The sequence below is a fragment of the Falco peregrinus genome (genome assembly GCF_023634155.1).
Source record: "Falco peregrinus isolate bFalPer1 chromosome 12 unlocalized genomic scaffold, bFalPer1.pri SUPER_12_unloc_1, whole genome shotgun sequence".
NCBI lineage: Eukaryota > Metazoa > Chordata > Aves > Falconiformes > Falconidae > Falco > Falco peregrinus.
In genome coordinates this window covers 4,496-19,746 of record NW_026599548.1, presented here as the reverse complement: position 1 = coordinate 19,746, position 15,251 = coordinate 4,496, and the positions used below count along the sequence as shown (strand labels likewise).

The 15,251-nt window shown below is 62.3% G+C and overlaps 1 protein-coding gene across 1 annotated transcript; it reads right to left on the bottom strand.

The window, feature by feature from the left end:
* Window positions 1–14,996, bottom strand: OLFM2 (olfactomedin 2). Its single transcript, XM_055793184.1, has 6 exons — window positions 14,828–14,996; window positions 9,276–9,425; window positions 8,092–8,247; window positions 3,111–3,330; window positions 2,519–2,625; window positions 1–967 (listed from the first exon to the last, which is right to left on the bottom strand). Exons 1-6 carry the CDS (start codon window positions 14,963–14,965, stop codon window positions 290–292), a joined length of 1,449 nt encoding a protein of 482 aa, XP_055649159.1. The 5' UTR covers window positions 14,966–14,996; the 3' UTR covers window positions 1–289.
* Window positions 14,997–15,251: the final 255 nt, after the last annotated feature.

Below are 15,251 nucleotides of genomic sequence, written 5' to 3'. Positions count from 1 at the left end.
TTTATTTGCTGTCAAAATAAAGATGCCAATCGAAAATAAATAATAAAAAAAGAAAAAGAATGAAAAAAAAACCAACCGAGGTCAGCTCAAATGAAGGCAGAAGTGATCCATGCGCCATGACCCGCGGGATGAAACCGAAGGAATATATATTAAAAAAAAAAAAAAATACAAATCAAAGAGGAGGAGGAGGAGGAAGGCTCCGTCCCCTAGAGAATGGCCGAGGCTGACGTGTAGAAAACCAAAAAGCTGGAGGAGGGAGAGCAGAGGAGTCCGGCGTGGGAAGATGGGGTCACAGTTCCCCCGACGTCTTTATGACGTGGAAGAGCGTGACGTTGTAGATGACCTGGTGGCCGTTGTTCCAGGTGTAGAGCACCCTCTCCCGCGGGTTGTAGTCCAGCATGGATATGTGGGAATACTGGTTATGGAAGGGAATATCCGTGTATTCGTAGCTGGAAGTGTTTGTGTAGTAAGCAAAATAAATCTTGGCACCGGCCAGGTGGGAATTGGTGACGTAGAGGGTCCCGCAGATCATGAAGGATTCTCCGGCGCTTCGTTTGGGGTAACCCGTGTCCCAACTCCTCAGGACCTCCAGCGTTTGGGGATCCACCCGGCTCACCACGATGTTGCCGGCATTTTGGTTGGTGGTGTAGACGGCCCAAAGGCCGTTCTCGTCCACCATGAAATCGATGTCAGAGAAACCACCCCAAGAATAAGGGAAAGTGTTGTTGTAACCGGCGCCGGCCAAGCTCCGCTGCACCAAGACACTGCGGGAACGAAAGTGGTACTTCACCGCGATGTTACTCTGGTATTTGTTGTAGTAGAGGGACCCGTTGAAGACCACGTGGCCGGTGCCGGCCCAGGGATGCGGGAGAAGATGCTGCACAAAATTCTGCCCCGTCACGAAATCGTTCAAGGTCCGAAATTCCAAGACGCGTCGCCCTTTGTAGTAACCGTCCATGTACCACACCTGCAGCGGGCTCTGGTTATGGGGTGCTCGGCCCAAATGGGGCTCCCCTCCCCCCATCCCCCCCACGATGAGCCCCCAGGACAGCCAGACATCACCCACCCCCCCCACAGCCCCCCACCCCAGCACACGCCGGGATACACCGTTCTCCCAGCTTCCCCGCTTGGAACTGGGTGTTCTGGATCAACTGCTTGGTTAATTGTTAATGCTTCGCTAAAAGCAGCCGGCTTGATTGGGTTCCCCAGCCTGCAGAGACAGCGCGTCCCCTACGTGCAATGGAGCAGAGGGTTGGCACCCCAGCGAGCGGGCACCCTGGCACGGGCATCCCAGGTGGGGTGCACCCCAGGTGCACGAGCAGCGTGCACCCCAGGAGGCACGCACCAAGGTGCTGGACCCCAAGCAGCGTGCACAAGCAGCGTGCACCTCAAGGAGCATGCACCAAGGCACCCCAGGGAGCATGCACCATGGTGCCTGGACCCAAGCAGCGTGCACAAGCAGCGTGCACCCCAGGGAGCACACACCATGGTGCCTGGACCCCAAAGAAGCATGCACAAGCAGTGTGCACCCCAGGAGGCACGCACCAAGGTGCTGGACCCCAAGCAGCGTGCACAAGCAGTGTGCACACCAGGGAGTATGCACCATGGTACCTGGACCCCAAGCAGCGTGCACAAGCAGCGTGCACCCCAGGGAGCACACACCATGGTGCCTGGACCCCAAGAAGCATGCACAAGCAGCATGCACCCCAGGAGGCACGCACCAAAGTGCTCGACCCCAGGCAGCGTGCACAAGCAGCGTGCACAAGCAGCGTGCACCCCAGGGAGTATGCACCATGGTGCTGGACCCCAAGCAGCGTGCACAAGCAGCGTGCAACCCAGGGAGCACACACCATGGTGCCTGGACCCCAAAGAAGCATGCACAAGCAGTGTGCACCCCAGGGAGTATGCACCATGGTGCTGGACCCCAAACAGTGTGCACAAGCAGCGTGCACCCCAGGAGGCACGCACCATGGTGCTGGACCCCAAGAAGCATGCACAAGCAGCGTGCACCCCAGGTAGCATGCACCAAGGTGCTGGACCCCAAGCAGCATGCACAAGCAGCGTGCACAAGCAGCGTGCACCCCAGGGAGTATGCACCATGGTGCTAGACCCCAAGCAGCGTGCACAAGCAGCGTGCACCCCAGGGAGCACACACCATGGTGCCTGGACCCCAAAGAAGCATGCACAAGCAGTGTGCACCCCAGGGAGCATGCACCATGGTGTCTGGACCCCAAGCAGTGTGCACAAGCAGCGTGCACCCCAGGGATGTGTCCCCATGGGGGCACAGCCAGGAGCGACACCGCAGCACGAGGCAGGTGGGTTGCAGGGGACACGGCACCTGAGGGGTGCTGGGCTTTTGCAAAAATTCAGAGCCAGGAGCTGCCCCCCTCCAAAATTCCCCTCTGCTGGGGTCTGGGAGAGTTTTATGGAGAGACCCCCCAGAATCCAGCCACGCAGGAGCCACAGGGAGGCCAGGCTGGGTTGTCCCCCCATCCCGGTGGGTGCCCCTGCCACTCACCCGGCTGTCGGCACTGGGTGTCATCGTGTCGGTCATCCACGACCCGAAGCGGGAGCCCGACGCACGGATGGTGATGGGGTTGCTGACACCCGTCAGCTTCCCGCAGCCTGGGATAAGGGAAAAGAGTTTGGAATTAGGGAAGGGCAACCGGGACCATCACATTGCCCAGTTCCCCCCAGTCCCGTGGGCATCATGGGGTGGGACCAGGGTTCTCCTTCACCCCAGGGAGCCCCAGGAGTCTTAGGAGCCGGGGGACAGGGCAGCAGGATGGGGAATCCTTAAGGAAAAAGCACCGCTGGGCTCTGGCAACTATTCCTGAGCAAGGAAAAGTGGTTCCTGCCCTATCCCAGCACCCAGCCGCACCAGTAAACTCCCCATCGGCACATACTGGAGGATGCTGGGCTGCCAGGATTATTATTATTCGGAAGATATCGGCAGTGCAGCAGAACAGGAGGTCCGGCGAGCACGTGGGCAGAGCGCACGGCAGCCGCAGGCAGGGCTGGGCTCTCAGAAATGGGAAGCTGGCAGCACTGCCTGCCCTGCCCCCACCCGGAGGGACCCCTGCATCCCTGCCTGGGGGTGGGGGTCGTACCCAGTTTTTGCATGCAGGCGTGCAGCCGTGCCTCCAGCAGCAGCACCCGCTGCTGCAGCTCCTCGTAGTCGTAGGCGCCCATCTCCTCCTGGATGGCCAGCAAGCTCCCGGAGAGGTTCCTCACCTCCTCCTTCAGGTGCACGATCAGCCTTGTGTCTGACTTGTACTGATCCAGGACGGGCATCAGGGGCAGCAGCTCCGTCATCTTGTCCTTGAGTTCCTGTTTCAGTGAAAAAAAAACCCAACCCAACCCACCCCCCTTTCAATTAATCCCTTAATTTAAGCCTGGTGATGCTTGGCCCCATCCGTGCCTGTCCATCCCTCTGGATGCCCCCAGCACAGCGGCCCTGATCCCGTGGCCTCGTTAACACACAAGAGATGAGCCCTATTCCCTAGGCTGGTAATTAATAACAATTAGAAGGCTTTGCTCGGAGCCGTAGCTAATGAATCACCGGCAGCCGATGTTATCGCCTCGCTCTGCAGAGCGGGAGCCAGGCAGGATCTGGCCACAGAGCGATGCTTTACACAGGAGGGATGCAGGAGGGTGCAGTGCTAGTTCTGGGGGAATGAGAGCACCCTGTGTACTGCAGGGATGCTCGGCTCTGGGATTGCCACAGGGGTGCTGAGCCCCAGGACCAGCACAGGGATGCCCGGTGCTGGGAGCCCTGCAGGGATGCTTAGGCACCGGGAGTGCCACAGGGATGCCTGGCCTGGGGAACACCACAAGGATGCTCAGCCCCAGGACCATCACAGGGATGCTCAGACCCCAGGAGTCCCCCAGGGATGCTCAGACCCCAGGAACCCCGCAGGGATGCTTGGGCCCCGGGAGCCCTGCAGGGATGCTCGGACCCTGAGAGCCCTGCAGGGATGCTCAGCCACCTGGACCGCCCCAGGGATGCTTGGCCCTGGGATCACCACAGGGATGCTCATCCCTGGGACCACCACAGGGATGCTTGGATCCCAGGAGCCCTGCAGGGATGCTTGGACCTCCAGGCCCTGCAGGGATGCTCAGACCCCAGGAGGCCCACTCGATCCTGCCAGGCTGGTGCCAGCCACCGCACCAGCATGGCAGGGAAGCGATGCGGGGGAAGCACGGCAGCAAGCTGGCCCTGGCTGCAAGCCACTCCACCGAGTCTCCTTCACTCAAGGACGCTGCAAATCCACAGCCAGCACCTCCATCCTGCTCTGCAGCCCCTGGCCCCGCTCACTGTCCCATGGCTTAGTGGATTTTCCCAGGAACGATCCTGGCTCACCAGCACCTTTCCTCCCTCCTCCTTTTTCATTTTGGGACAGTATCACAGGGCCAGTATTCCCATGTCTCGGTGGGATTGCATCCCGGTCACAGGGCTCAGCACCTCCTGCTGTGATTAAACCAGCCGAGACATTTGCTGCAGCTCAGATGTTTAATCAATGTCTCATCTCTGCAACTGTCAGCGCCCAGCGTCCACCCGAGCATCCTCCATCCTGTTTCAGTGCCAAGAACCAGCCGCTCCCGAGACAGAAACACTCTTTTAGCTGTCAGGATGAAGCCTTGAGGTTCCCAAAATAAACCAGTGCCCCAGCGGGAGGGCAGTAATGGGATTTCTTGGGGGTGCAAAGCTGCTGCAGCACGGACAGCATCGACTGGCCGGCTGCATCGATCAGCGCGGGGCGCTGACGGCTGTCACCCGTCAGGTGGAAATCATGGCTTTGCCAAGGAAGAACCGTGTTTCGTTTAATTAAACGTGTCGATTTGCAGCCAGATGGGCTGGGAATTGGCCATCTCTGCTGTCCTGTCACGGGCACAGCTCTCCCCACAGGATCCAGAGAGGCAGCAGGATGTGGCCCCGGCTCGGTTTGCCATGCACACGGTGCAGCCATCGTGGCTGGGCACCCTGTCCCAGTCCTGCACTGTGCATCCACGCTGTATGCTCAGGTGCCATAGGGATGCTCAGCTCTGGGATCACTGCGGGGTTGCTCGGCCCTGGGACCTCCACAGGGATGCTCAGCCCTGGGACCACCGCAGGGATGCTCAGCCCTGGGACCACCACAGGGATGCTCAGCCCTGGGACCACCACAGGGATGCTCGGCCCTGGGACCACCGCAGGGATGCTCAGGGACTGGGACCTCCACAGGGATGCTCAGCCCTGGGAGCACCACAGCGATGCTCAGCCCTGGGACCACCGCAGGGATGCTCAGCCCTGGGACCACTGCAGGGATGCTCAGCCCTGGGACCACCGCAGGGATGCTCAGGGACTGGGACCTCCACAGGGATGCTTGGCCCTGGGACCACCGCAGGGATGCTCAGACCCCGGGAGCCCCACAGGGGTGCTCAGCCACCTGGACCGCCCCAGGGATGCTTGGACCTGGGACCACCGCAGGGATGCTCAGCCCTGGGACCACCGCAGGGATGCTCGGCCCTGGGACCACCGCAGGGATGCTCAAAGACTGGGACCACCGCAGGGATGCTTGGCCCTGGGAGCACCACAGGGATGCTCAGGGACTGGGACCTCCACAGGGATGCTCAGGGACTGGGACCTCCACAGGGATGCTCGGCCCTGGGACCTCCACAGGGATGCTCAGCCCTTGGACTACCGCAGGGATGCTCAAGGACTGGGACCACCGCAGGGATGCTCGGCCCTGGGAGCACCACAGGGATGCTCAGGGACTGGGACCTCCACAGGGATGCTCGGCCCTGGGACCACCGCAGGGATGCTCGGCCCTGGGACCACCGCAGGGATGCTCAGCCCTTGGACTACCGCAGGGATGCTCAAGGACTGGGACCACCGCAGGGATGCTCGGCCCTGGGAGCACCACAGGGATGCTCAGGGACTGGGACCTCCACAGGGATGCTCGGCCCTGGGACCACCGCAGGGATGCTCAGGGACTGGGACCACCGCAGGGATGCTCGGACCTGGGACCTCCACAAGGATGCTCGGCCCTGGGACCACCGCAGGGATGCTCAGGGACTGGGACCACTGCAGGGATGCTCAGGGACTGGGACCGCCGCAGGGATGTTCAGCCCTGGGAGCACCACAGGGATGCTCAGGGACTGGGACCACTGCAGGGATGCTCAGGGACTGGGACCACCGCAGGGATGTTCAGCCCTGGGAGCACCACAGGGATGCTCAGGGACTGGGACCACCGCAGGGATGTTCGGCCTTGGGACCACCACAGGGATGCTCAGCCCTGGGACCACCACAGGGATGCTCAGGGACTGGGACCACTGCAGGGATGCTCGGGGACTGGGACCACCGCAGGGATGTTCAGCCCTGGGAGCACCACAGGGATGCTCAGGGACTGGGACCACTGCAGGGATGCTCAGGGACTGGGACCACCGCAGGGATGTTCAGCCCTGGGAGCACCACAGGGATGCTCAGGGACTGGGACCACCGCAGGGATGTTTGGCCTTGGGACAGGGATGCTCAGCCCTGGGACCACCGCAGGGATGCTCAGGGACTGGGACCTCCACAGGGATGCTCAGGGACTGGGACCTCCACAGGGATGCTCAGCCCTGGGAGCACCACAGCGATGCTCAGCCCTGGGAGCACCGCAGGGATGCTCAAAGCCTGGGACCACCACAGGGATGCTCAGCCCTGGGACCTCCACAGGGATGCTCAGCCCTGGGAGCACCACAGCGATGCTCAGCCCTGGGACCACCGCAGGGATGCTCGGCCCTGGGACCACCACAGGGATGCTCAGCCCTGGGACCACCACAGGGATGCTCGGCCCTGGGACCACCACAGGGATGCTCAGGGACTGGGACCACGGCAGGGATGCTCAGCCCTGGGACCACCGCAGGGATGCTCAAAGACTGGGACCTCCACAGGGATGCTCAGCCCTGGGACCACCGCAGGGATGCTCAGCCCTGGGACCACCCAGGGATGCTCAGGGACTGGGACCACTGCAGGGATGCTCAGGGACTGGGACCGCCGCAGGGATGTTCAGCCCTGGGAGCACCACAGGGATGCTCAGGGACTGGGACCACTGCAGGGATGCTCAGGGACTGGGACCACCGCAGGGATGTTCAGCCCTGGGAGCACCACAGGGATGCTCAGGGACTGGGACCACCGCAGGGATGTTCGGCCTTGGGACCACCACAGGGATGCTCAGCCCTGGGACCACCACAGGGATGCTCAGGGACTGGGACCACTGCAGGGATGCTCGGGGACTGGGACCACCGCAGGGATGTTCAGCCCTGGGACCACCACAGGGATGCTCAGGGACTGGGACCACTGCAGGGATGCTCAGGGACTGGGACCACCACAGGGATGTTCAGCCCTGGGAGCACCACAGGGATGCTCAGGGACTGGGACCACCGCAGGGATGTTTGGCCTTGGGACAGGGATGCTCAGCCCTGGGACCACCGCAGGGATGCTCAGGGACTGGGACCTCCACAGGGATGCTCAGCCCTGGGAGCACCACAGCGATGCTCAGCCCTGGGACCACCGCAGGGATGCTCGGCCCTGGGACCACCACAGGGATGCTCAGCCCTGGGACCACCACAGGGATGCTCGGCCCTGGGACCACCACAGGGATGCTCAGGGACTGGGACCACGGCAGGGATGCTCAGCCCTGGGACCACCGCAGGGATGCTCAAAGACTGGGACCTCCACAGGGATGCTCAGCCCTGGGACCACCGCAGGGATGCTCAGCCCTGGGACCACCACAGGGATGCTCAGCCCTGGGACCACCGCAGGGATGCTCGACCCTGGGAGCACCACAGGGATGCTCAGGGACTGGGACCTCCACAGGGATGCTCGGCCCTGGGACCACCGCAGGGATGCTCAGGGACTGGGACCACCGCAGGGATGCTCGGCCCTGGGACCACCACAGGGATGCTCGGCCCTGGGACCACCCCTGCACACAGGACCCTTGCCACAGTGCCCACCCACAGTGTAGCATCACGCAGCACCATGAGCTCCAAGCCAGGCTGCCCAACCCAGCAGCTGGTCCCACGGGTGCGAGAGGCATTGGGGGTGGGGGAGGGGCACGGTCTCACCTGGAAGCTCTTGGCATTGAGGCTCTTCTGGCTCTCAGCAGCCACCTTCAGCTGGGAGTCCAAGCCCTTCATCAGCGACTCGGTGTTGCGCACATACTGGAGGTCCCGGTAGGTCCGGAGGTCCAACACCTCCATCGACTGAGAGATGTTCTGCACCTGCGTGGTGGGATGGGGCGGGGGTCTAATTAACACAGCTCCCTGCTGCTAATGAAGAGGTCTGAACTGAGGAAATTTGGGCTGCGGAGACAGAGAAAGGATGGGGAAGGGAAAAGCAGCCCCCAGGACCAGCCTGGGGTCACCAAGGAGACCCCACCCTGGCATCCCCATCCCCAGGGAGCCGGAGGATGCGCTGCTCCTGGCATTTATGTAAATGCTTGCGAGAAAACTCATCCCCCTGCAGCTTTAATGTGGAAAATAACCCGTTTTACTCATCCTGCTTCAGCTGTTATTTGGTTTTTTAAACCACCCGAGCGCACATTTCCCAGCCCTGCTCTAGGAGCTTCCACTCTTTAATTTCATCTGCCGCAGCTGGGAAAGTGATTTTATTTCCAGGCTTTCAAATCATGGGAACGTGACCGTGTTCCTCAAACGGTTCTTTATTTATTAGCACCAAACCCGCTGGTATTTACGGTGCCACCACCACGGAAAGGAGCTGCTTAAGAGGTGGTTTTGCAGCCACGTTGGAATAAAAGTTTAATCGTGGCGTGGTAAAAACCAGGGGGAAATTAAAATAGCTCTGCTGCGGGGAGGGGATGGCGCCTGGTTTCTGCCGGGATCATGGGGGGAAACCACCCAGGATCCACTAAACCCAGCATTTGCCTTACGGGGTTGCTTGGGATTTATCTCCTCCGGGTGGATTTCATCCCTGCGGTGGGCTCAGAGGGGGCATGGCCAGGTGCTGGTGGCACCGTGGACACGGTGGCAGTGACATCCCTCCGGCAAACCTAAACACCAGGCAGGAGGATGCCAACACCCCTTGCCACAGCGGGATGCGGGAATGCTAAGGATGCTCGTACCGGCTCTTGGCATGCCGATGGGACACCCCCGGGGTGCACCCACGCTGCAAGGGGCTCCCCCACCACGGAGGTCCACGCTACTGGGTGAAGCTGTGCGGCCTCCCAGCCACAAATGGACCACCTTGTTAGCCGGCGATGCTAATTAGCGCCTGGCCGGCCGATGCTCACCTTCTCCATGAGCTGGCGGAGCTGGTGGCTGCGCAGGTCGCGGGAGCAGGTGCCCTGGACGGGGATGACGGCTGTGCAGAGGCATTTGCCATCGGGGGCTTGCGCCGAGGTGTAAACCTGCCAGCCCTCGTCGGGGCTCTGGAAAAGGGTCTGTAGGAGAGAGGAGGGGGGATGTCAGGGCCCTGAAGGATGCCCAGAGCCACCCACATCCCCCCCAAGCTGCCCACATGCGCCCCAAAACCACAGGGGCTGGGGCAGCTGCTGGAGCATCCTTCCCTCTCAGTGTCACCTGGCTGGGGAAAAAACAGCAAGGGACCACGTCCCAGTGCCAGGAGGAGCCCATCAAACCCTTCCTGATCCATCCCCACCCCCACCTCCACCCCCATCCCATCCCCATCCCTGTGCGGTGCCGGCAAAAAGTCTGGCGCTGAGCGCATCCCTGCCCTGCTCGCCCCGTGGAGCTCCTCTGCATCCCATCACCTCAGAGCCCCTTTGCCTTTTCCCTTCCTTCCCATTTTTTATCCAGGTCATTTTTATATTCCGCCTCCCCCCACCCTTCTCCCAGCCTCATTTCGCCGCAGCGTTCTGCTCCAAATCCAGGGATTTCAGCTTCGCGGTGGGTCCTGCGCCAGCCATAAAGCAGCAGGATGGAAGGAGATGACAAGGAAATGCTCTTCATCATCTCCCACCAGCCAGCCCTGCATCCCTCTTCTTCCTCCCGCACCCCCAGCCCGCTGGTATTTCCCACTAATGGAGTCACCGAGGCAGGAATTGCCTCTGCCACAGCCGGAGCTACGAGTACTAATTATTTTTATATACATACATACATACATACATATAGATGTCTCCTCGACAGAGGCAGGGAAGTATCAGCGCATCCCCCTGCCCCGGTGGACACCCAGGTGGTGGGTACCCAGGTGGTGGGTACCCAGGTGGTGGGTACCCAGGTGGTGGGTACCCAGGTGGATACCCACGCATCCCCGGCTGAGCATCCCACCAGCCCCACCGCCCTCGGAAACCCCATTTTTTTTGCATCCAGCAGCAGCTTTTCCAGGTGGATCCAGGCTTGGGGTTGTGCTTTCCATCTCCCCACGCAGCTGAGGATGGGGATGACCACTGCAGCCTCCCACTGCCCCCCCATTTTTGCCCCACTCACCCCCAAAAACCAAGCAGAGGAAGGTCCCCTGCACACACACACCCCCCTTCCTCCTCCCTTTCACTTGATTTAGTCACGCCACAGATCGGTGTTTTTTGCACTGGGCTATTTAGCCTTTCATGGGTAATTCATAATTATTAATTATGAAGATCAAGAGCAAACTCATCGCTCTCCCAGCCCCTTCTGCACCGAGCCGGGCGAAGATAAACGATCTGTTCCCCGTAACAAGCCAGGGACGCTCCTTTCCTTTCCACGCAGTGGTTTTAACGTCATGTTTCCTATCCGAAGGGATTTATTGGACACGGTGCTGGCTAAACACCCCGCTCCAACCTCCCGTGCGACGAGGATAAATTAGCTGATGGCGGCGTAAAACTTGCCCATCACTGAGCAAATCCCTGAGTTATCGCAGGGGAGGGGGATGGATAAATAGAGGATTTATTCAGCCCAGCTCCGACGTGGAGGAGATGGAGCCTGGCCGGCACGGGATGCCGGGAGCCCTCAGAAGCCCCAGCTGGTGGTGAGCCACATCATGGGATAACGAGCCCTGAGGCAGGCGCTGGTGACGGTCACTGGCTGCTACGGCAGGTTAATTAGCGCATCACACGATTCTATCGATAGACACGTCGGGAAAGACTTAATGCACGGCGCTGGGTGCTCCCACCTCCCCAAATTAGGGGCTCCCAGCTGCTCTGGGTACAGCACAAGCACCTCATCTCCTACCCTCAGGATGCTGGGAGCATCGTGTGCGCTAAAAGCATCATTTTTCCGTCCCCCATCCTGAAAAGAAAAGCTACTGAGATGCAAGATCCCGGGAGCGAGCTGGGCAGAGCATCTGCAGTCGGCGAGGAACCATTTCCCTTTACCCGCGACCCTCCTGGCGCTGGCTGAGCGGCAGGCGGCCATAAATACTTTATAGAGGGCTAATGCATAATTAATGGCAGGCAGCAGCCCGTGGCAGGCAGGATGAGCGCGGGCAGCGCTCCGAGCCACCGATTTGGAGGTTGGCAGAGCTCCTCCGCCTGCCAGCTCGCTCCTCTTGGCGCGGCGCAGACACCCTGGGGTCCATCCCCAGTGGCCCTGGGATGTGGGTGAGCATCCGTGGGTGAGTGCCAGATCCCAGGGCAAGATGCTTTCCCGTTGCAGCTCCAGAACTGCATCCAGCTTTTTTCCCCTGCAGATAACCCCCCAGGGATGGAGGTGGAGGGCAACGCTGCCCGCGCCTGCCCACTGCGGCTCGGGGGCCTGGCGGTGGCGGCTGCCGCTGCCGGCGGGATTATGAGGTTAAACGCAGCCTGTGCAATCTGTCACTGGGTTATTAATTAGAGCTCCCCGGGAAAGCTGCCTGTTCACAGCTTGGGAGAGGAGAAACTGCTGACACCCTCAGCTGCGGTGCAGCGAGATGCCGGAGAGCCACAGCCGGGGGAGGGGGGGGGAGAATTCAGAGCACCCCAACCCCTCTCATGGGGGATATGGGCATCCCCAAGCAGCCAGGAATCCTCACTCAGCCCCTTGCTCCAGCAAAGTGGCCAGTGGGGGGGGGGAGGCATGGGGGTCCCACCAAACATCCTCTGAAGCATGGAGACCCCGCATCGGCACAGGCGGTAAAGGGAAAAGCTCCTTCGTGCCTCTGCTCCCTCTTTCCGGAGAGGGGCTGCTCCGGAGGATGCTCCAGAGGATGTGCTGGAAGATGCTCTGGAAAATGCTCTGGAGTATGCTCCAGAAAATGCTCCGGAGGATGCTCCAGAAAATGCTCCGGAGGATGTGCTGGAGGATGCTCCGGAGGATGTGCTGGAGGATGCTCCGGAGGATGCTCCAGTCTATCCCAGCCACCAGCTGGAGTGCAGTGCTGCCGGCTCCAGGAGCCGCAGTGTCGGTGTCACCACGAGCCACTGATGGGAGCACCAAGGCTGGGATGGGCAAATCCAGCTCTGGAGCTCCCAGCAGGAAAGGATCCGCTGTTTTCTAGGAAAAGACTTCCAGCATTCCCAAACAGCAAAAGGCCATAGCGGGCATCACCGCGCCCGGAGCCAAAGGCGAGCACCGGTTTGTTCCAGCATCCCAGGGAAAAGCCCAACCTGGCTAAATCCTGGTGGGATATCAGGATATCAGCTCCCCAACCGGCACGCCAGCTCTTTGCCACGGCCGCGCCGGTGGCCCCTGGCACCCCACGATCCGGCACGTCGCGGCGGTGGCTCCCGTGGGCGGCTGCGCCAGCCCATTCCAGCCGCATTAGCAGCGCTCCCCTTTCCCGGTGATTAATGATTTTTATACCCAACACCGAAGAGTGACTAATGATTAGCCAATTATTGTAGAGCAGCGCCTGCTTTACCCCGAGCGCGCCGCTAATTGCCCTGCACCGTGATTGCCTCTTCGGTGGCAGACCCCCACCACCACGCGTGGGGGGCTGCGGCGACAAAGGCCACCACGCTCATCCTCAGCAGAAGCCCAGCCAGGAATGGTAGCCCCAAAAAAGGATCCCTAGGGAATGTTGCCAGGGCTGCAGGGAAAGACCTCGACTGGGACTGGCAGCCCCCCCAGGGTGGGGGAATCAGGGGACTGGCAGCCCCCCAAGGTGGGGGGAGCAGCCCAGTGTCTCCCAGTGGCTTTGCCGGGGGAGGGGGGCTCATTGCCGGGAGTGGGGGGCACACAATGCCGGGTGGCAGCCCAAATGCCAGGGGGTTCGGGGGGGGGGGCTGTGCCAGCTTCTTCCTCCAACACCCCCAAAGCAGATCCCCCCCCCAGCCCCGGCATCCCAGCGTGGCGCTGGCAATAGCACTAAGCACCCGCCTTGGCAGAATTCCCCACCAGGACCCCCCAAATGGGGAGGTTCTGGTTACTGGCGGGGGGGGGTCTTACCAAAAAGGATGTGGCCCCCCCCATTATGCCCCCCTCCCCCCCCCCCCATCACCAGCTCTGGCTGGGTGCCAGCCAAGCCCAGCAGCACCAGCCACGCAGCCCAGCCCTCCCCAGGGGCTCGCTCGTGCCTGCGGCATCACCCGGAGCCCAGCCCTGTCACTGCCATTGCAGCCCCCCAAAACATCCCCCACCCCCAAGGGGTGCCCCCCGACCTCCCCCCAATGCTCCCAACTTGTTTTCATGTCGCCCACCCAGCGCCGCTCTCACCGGGGTCTGCACCCAAGGGCTGACGGAGCCAGAGCCCATAAAGCCCCAGGGGAAATCTGGGGTGCCACTGCCTTTTTTTTTTGGGGGGGGGGAGCACCCAGCCTGGTGAGACCACCAGGAACCCAGGGTCACCCACCTCCCCAGGCCAAAAGACCCCCTGGCCATGGGGAGCAGCAGGGCCCTGGGGGGTTCCAACCCATCCACCCCCCCAAGTCCTGCCCCTGGGAATTGCCCAGCTTTGGTCTATTGGGGGGAAAAAAGGGGGCCAGCAGCCCCCCAACCCCCCTGCTGGGGTCTCCTTCATTGGACTACCCTCATCCTCCCTGGGGACACCAGCTGCCATGGGGGGGGGGGGTATGCCCTGCCTGGGGGGGGGATCCCCATACCCAGGGAGGGGGGTACCCACACCCAGGGAATCCCCGGCAGAAGAGGGGTCTCCTGCACAGGAGGAAAGTGGGAGTGGGGTGTCCCGTGTCAGGGGGGTCCCCAGTGTGGCCGGGGGAGGGGGGGGGAATGGGAGGATGGGGGGGGTGCCCATGAACTGGGAGAGGGGGGTCCTGGTGCATCCTGCCATGAGGAAGGGAAAATGAGGGGGGGGGGGGGGGGTGTCCTGGTGAGCTGCATCCAGGGAGGAAGGTAGGATGGGGGGGGACCCATGAACACGGGGGTCCCCAGGGGAAGGTGGAGGGGGGTCCCCATGCCCGGGGGATGGAGAAGGGGGGTGCCAGTGAGCCACATCCCAGAAGGAAGGTAGGATGGGGGGGATCCAAGGGGGAGACGGAGGGGGTCCCCATGCTCTGGGAGGGGGAGAAGGGGGGGTCCCAGTGAGCCACATCCCAGGAGGAAGATGGGGGGTCTCCAAAGGAAGGCAGAGGGGGGTCTCCATCCCCGGGGAGGGGGAGAAGGGGGGGGTCCCAGTGAGCCGCATCCCGGGAGGAAGATGGGGGGTCCCCAAGGGAAGGTGGAGGGGCGTCCCCAAGCCCGGGGCAGGGGGATGGAGAAGCGGGTTCCCAGCGAGCCCCATCCCGGGAGGAAGGTAGGATGGGGGGGGATCCAGGGAAAGGTAGAGGGGGGTCCCCATGCCCGGGGGGGTGGAGAGGGGGGGTGCCGATGAGCCGCATCCCGGTGCCGCCCAAGCCCGGCGGGTGCCGGTAACGGTGGCGCAGCTCCTCACCGCATCCCGAGCATCCCCCCAACCCTTCCAACCCTCCAACCTCCCCAACCCCTTTCCCCCGCCCCCTTCCCCCCCTTCCCGGGTCCCGGGCCGACTCACGATCTTCTCGGAGGTGCCGGCCCGGGACACGGCGGTGCCGTTGAGCCCCACCAGCGAGGGCAAGGTCTGGGACATCCAGTTGGTGACCATGGCCATGGTGCTCAGCACGGCCCCGATCTTCAGCAGCGGCACCGTCATGTCGCCGTCGCCGCCGCATGCCCATCACACACCCCCCCCACCACCTCCCCTCCCCCTCCCCCACCGCCTCCGGTACCCACCGGGGCGAAGCGAGCACCGGCTGCCCCCCCCACACACACTTCCCCCGCCGCCTGCGGAGCCCCCCGAGCCGCGCTGGTTCTTATAAACGGGGTCGGCGCCGCTCCGGAGTGACGTCGGCGCCGTTGGCACCGGGCCAGCCCGGTACGGCCCCCGGTTTAGGGCGGGTCTGGCCGGGATGGACCCGGTTTAGGGCGGGTCTGGTAGG

Coding starts and splice junctions, on each gene's coding strand:
- OLFM2 (XM_055793184.1), bottom strand. CDS start 14,965: ATGACGGTGCCGCTGCTGAAGATCGGGGCCGTGCTGAGCACCATGGCC. Junction 8,248..9,275: donor TCCGCCAGCTCATGGAGAAG/GTGAGCATCGGC, acceptor CCCACCACGCAG/GTGCAGAACATCTCTCAGTC. Junction 2,626..3,110: donor CGCCTGCATGCAAAAACTGG/GTACGACCCCCA, acceptor CCCTTATCCCAG/GCTGCGGGAAGCTGACGGGT.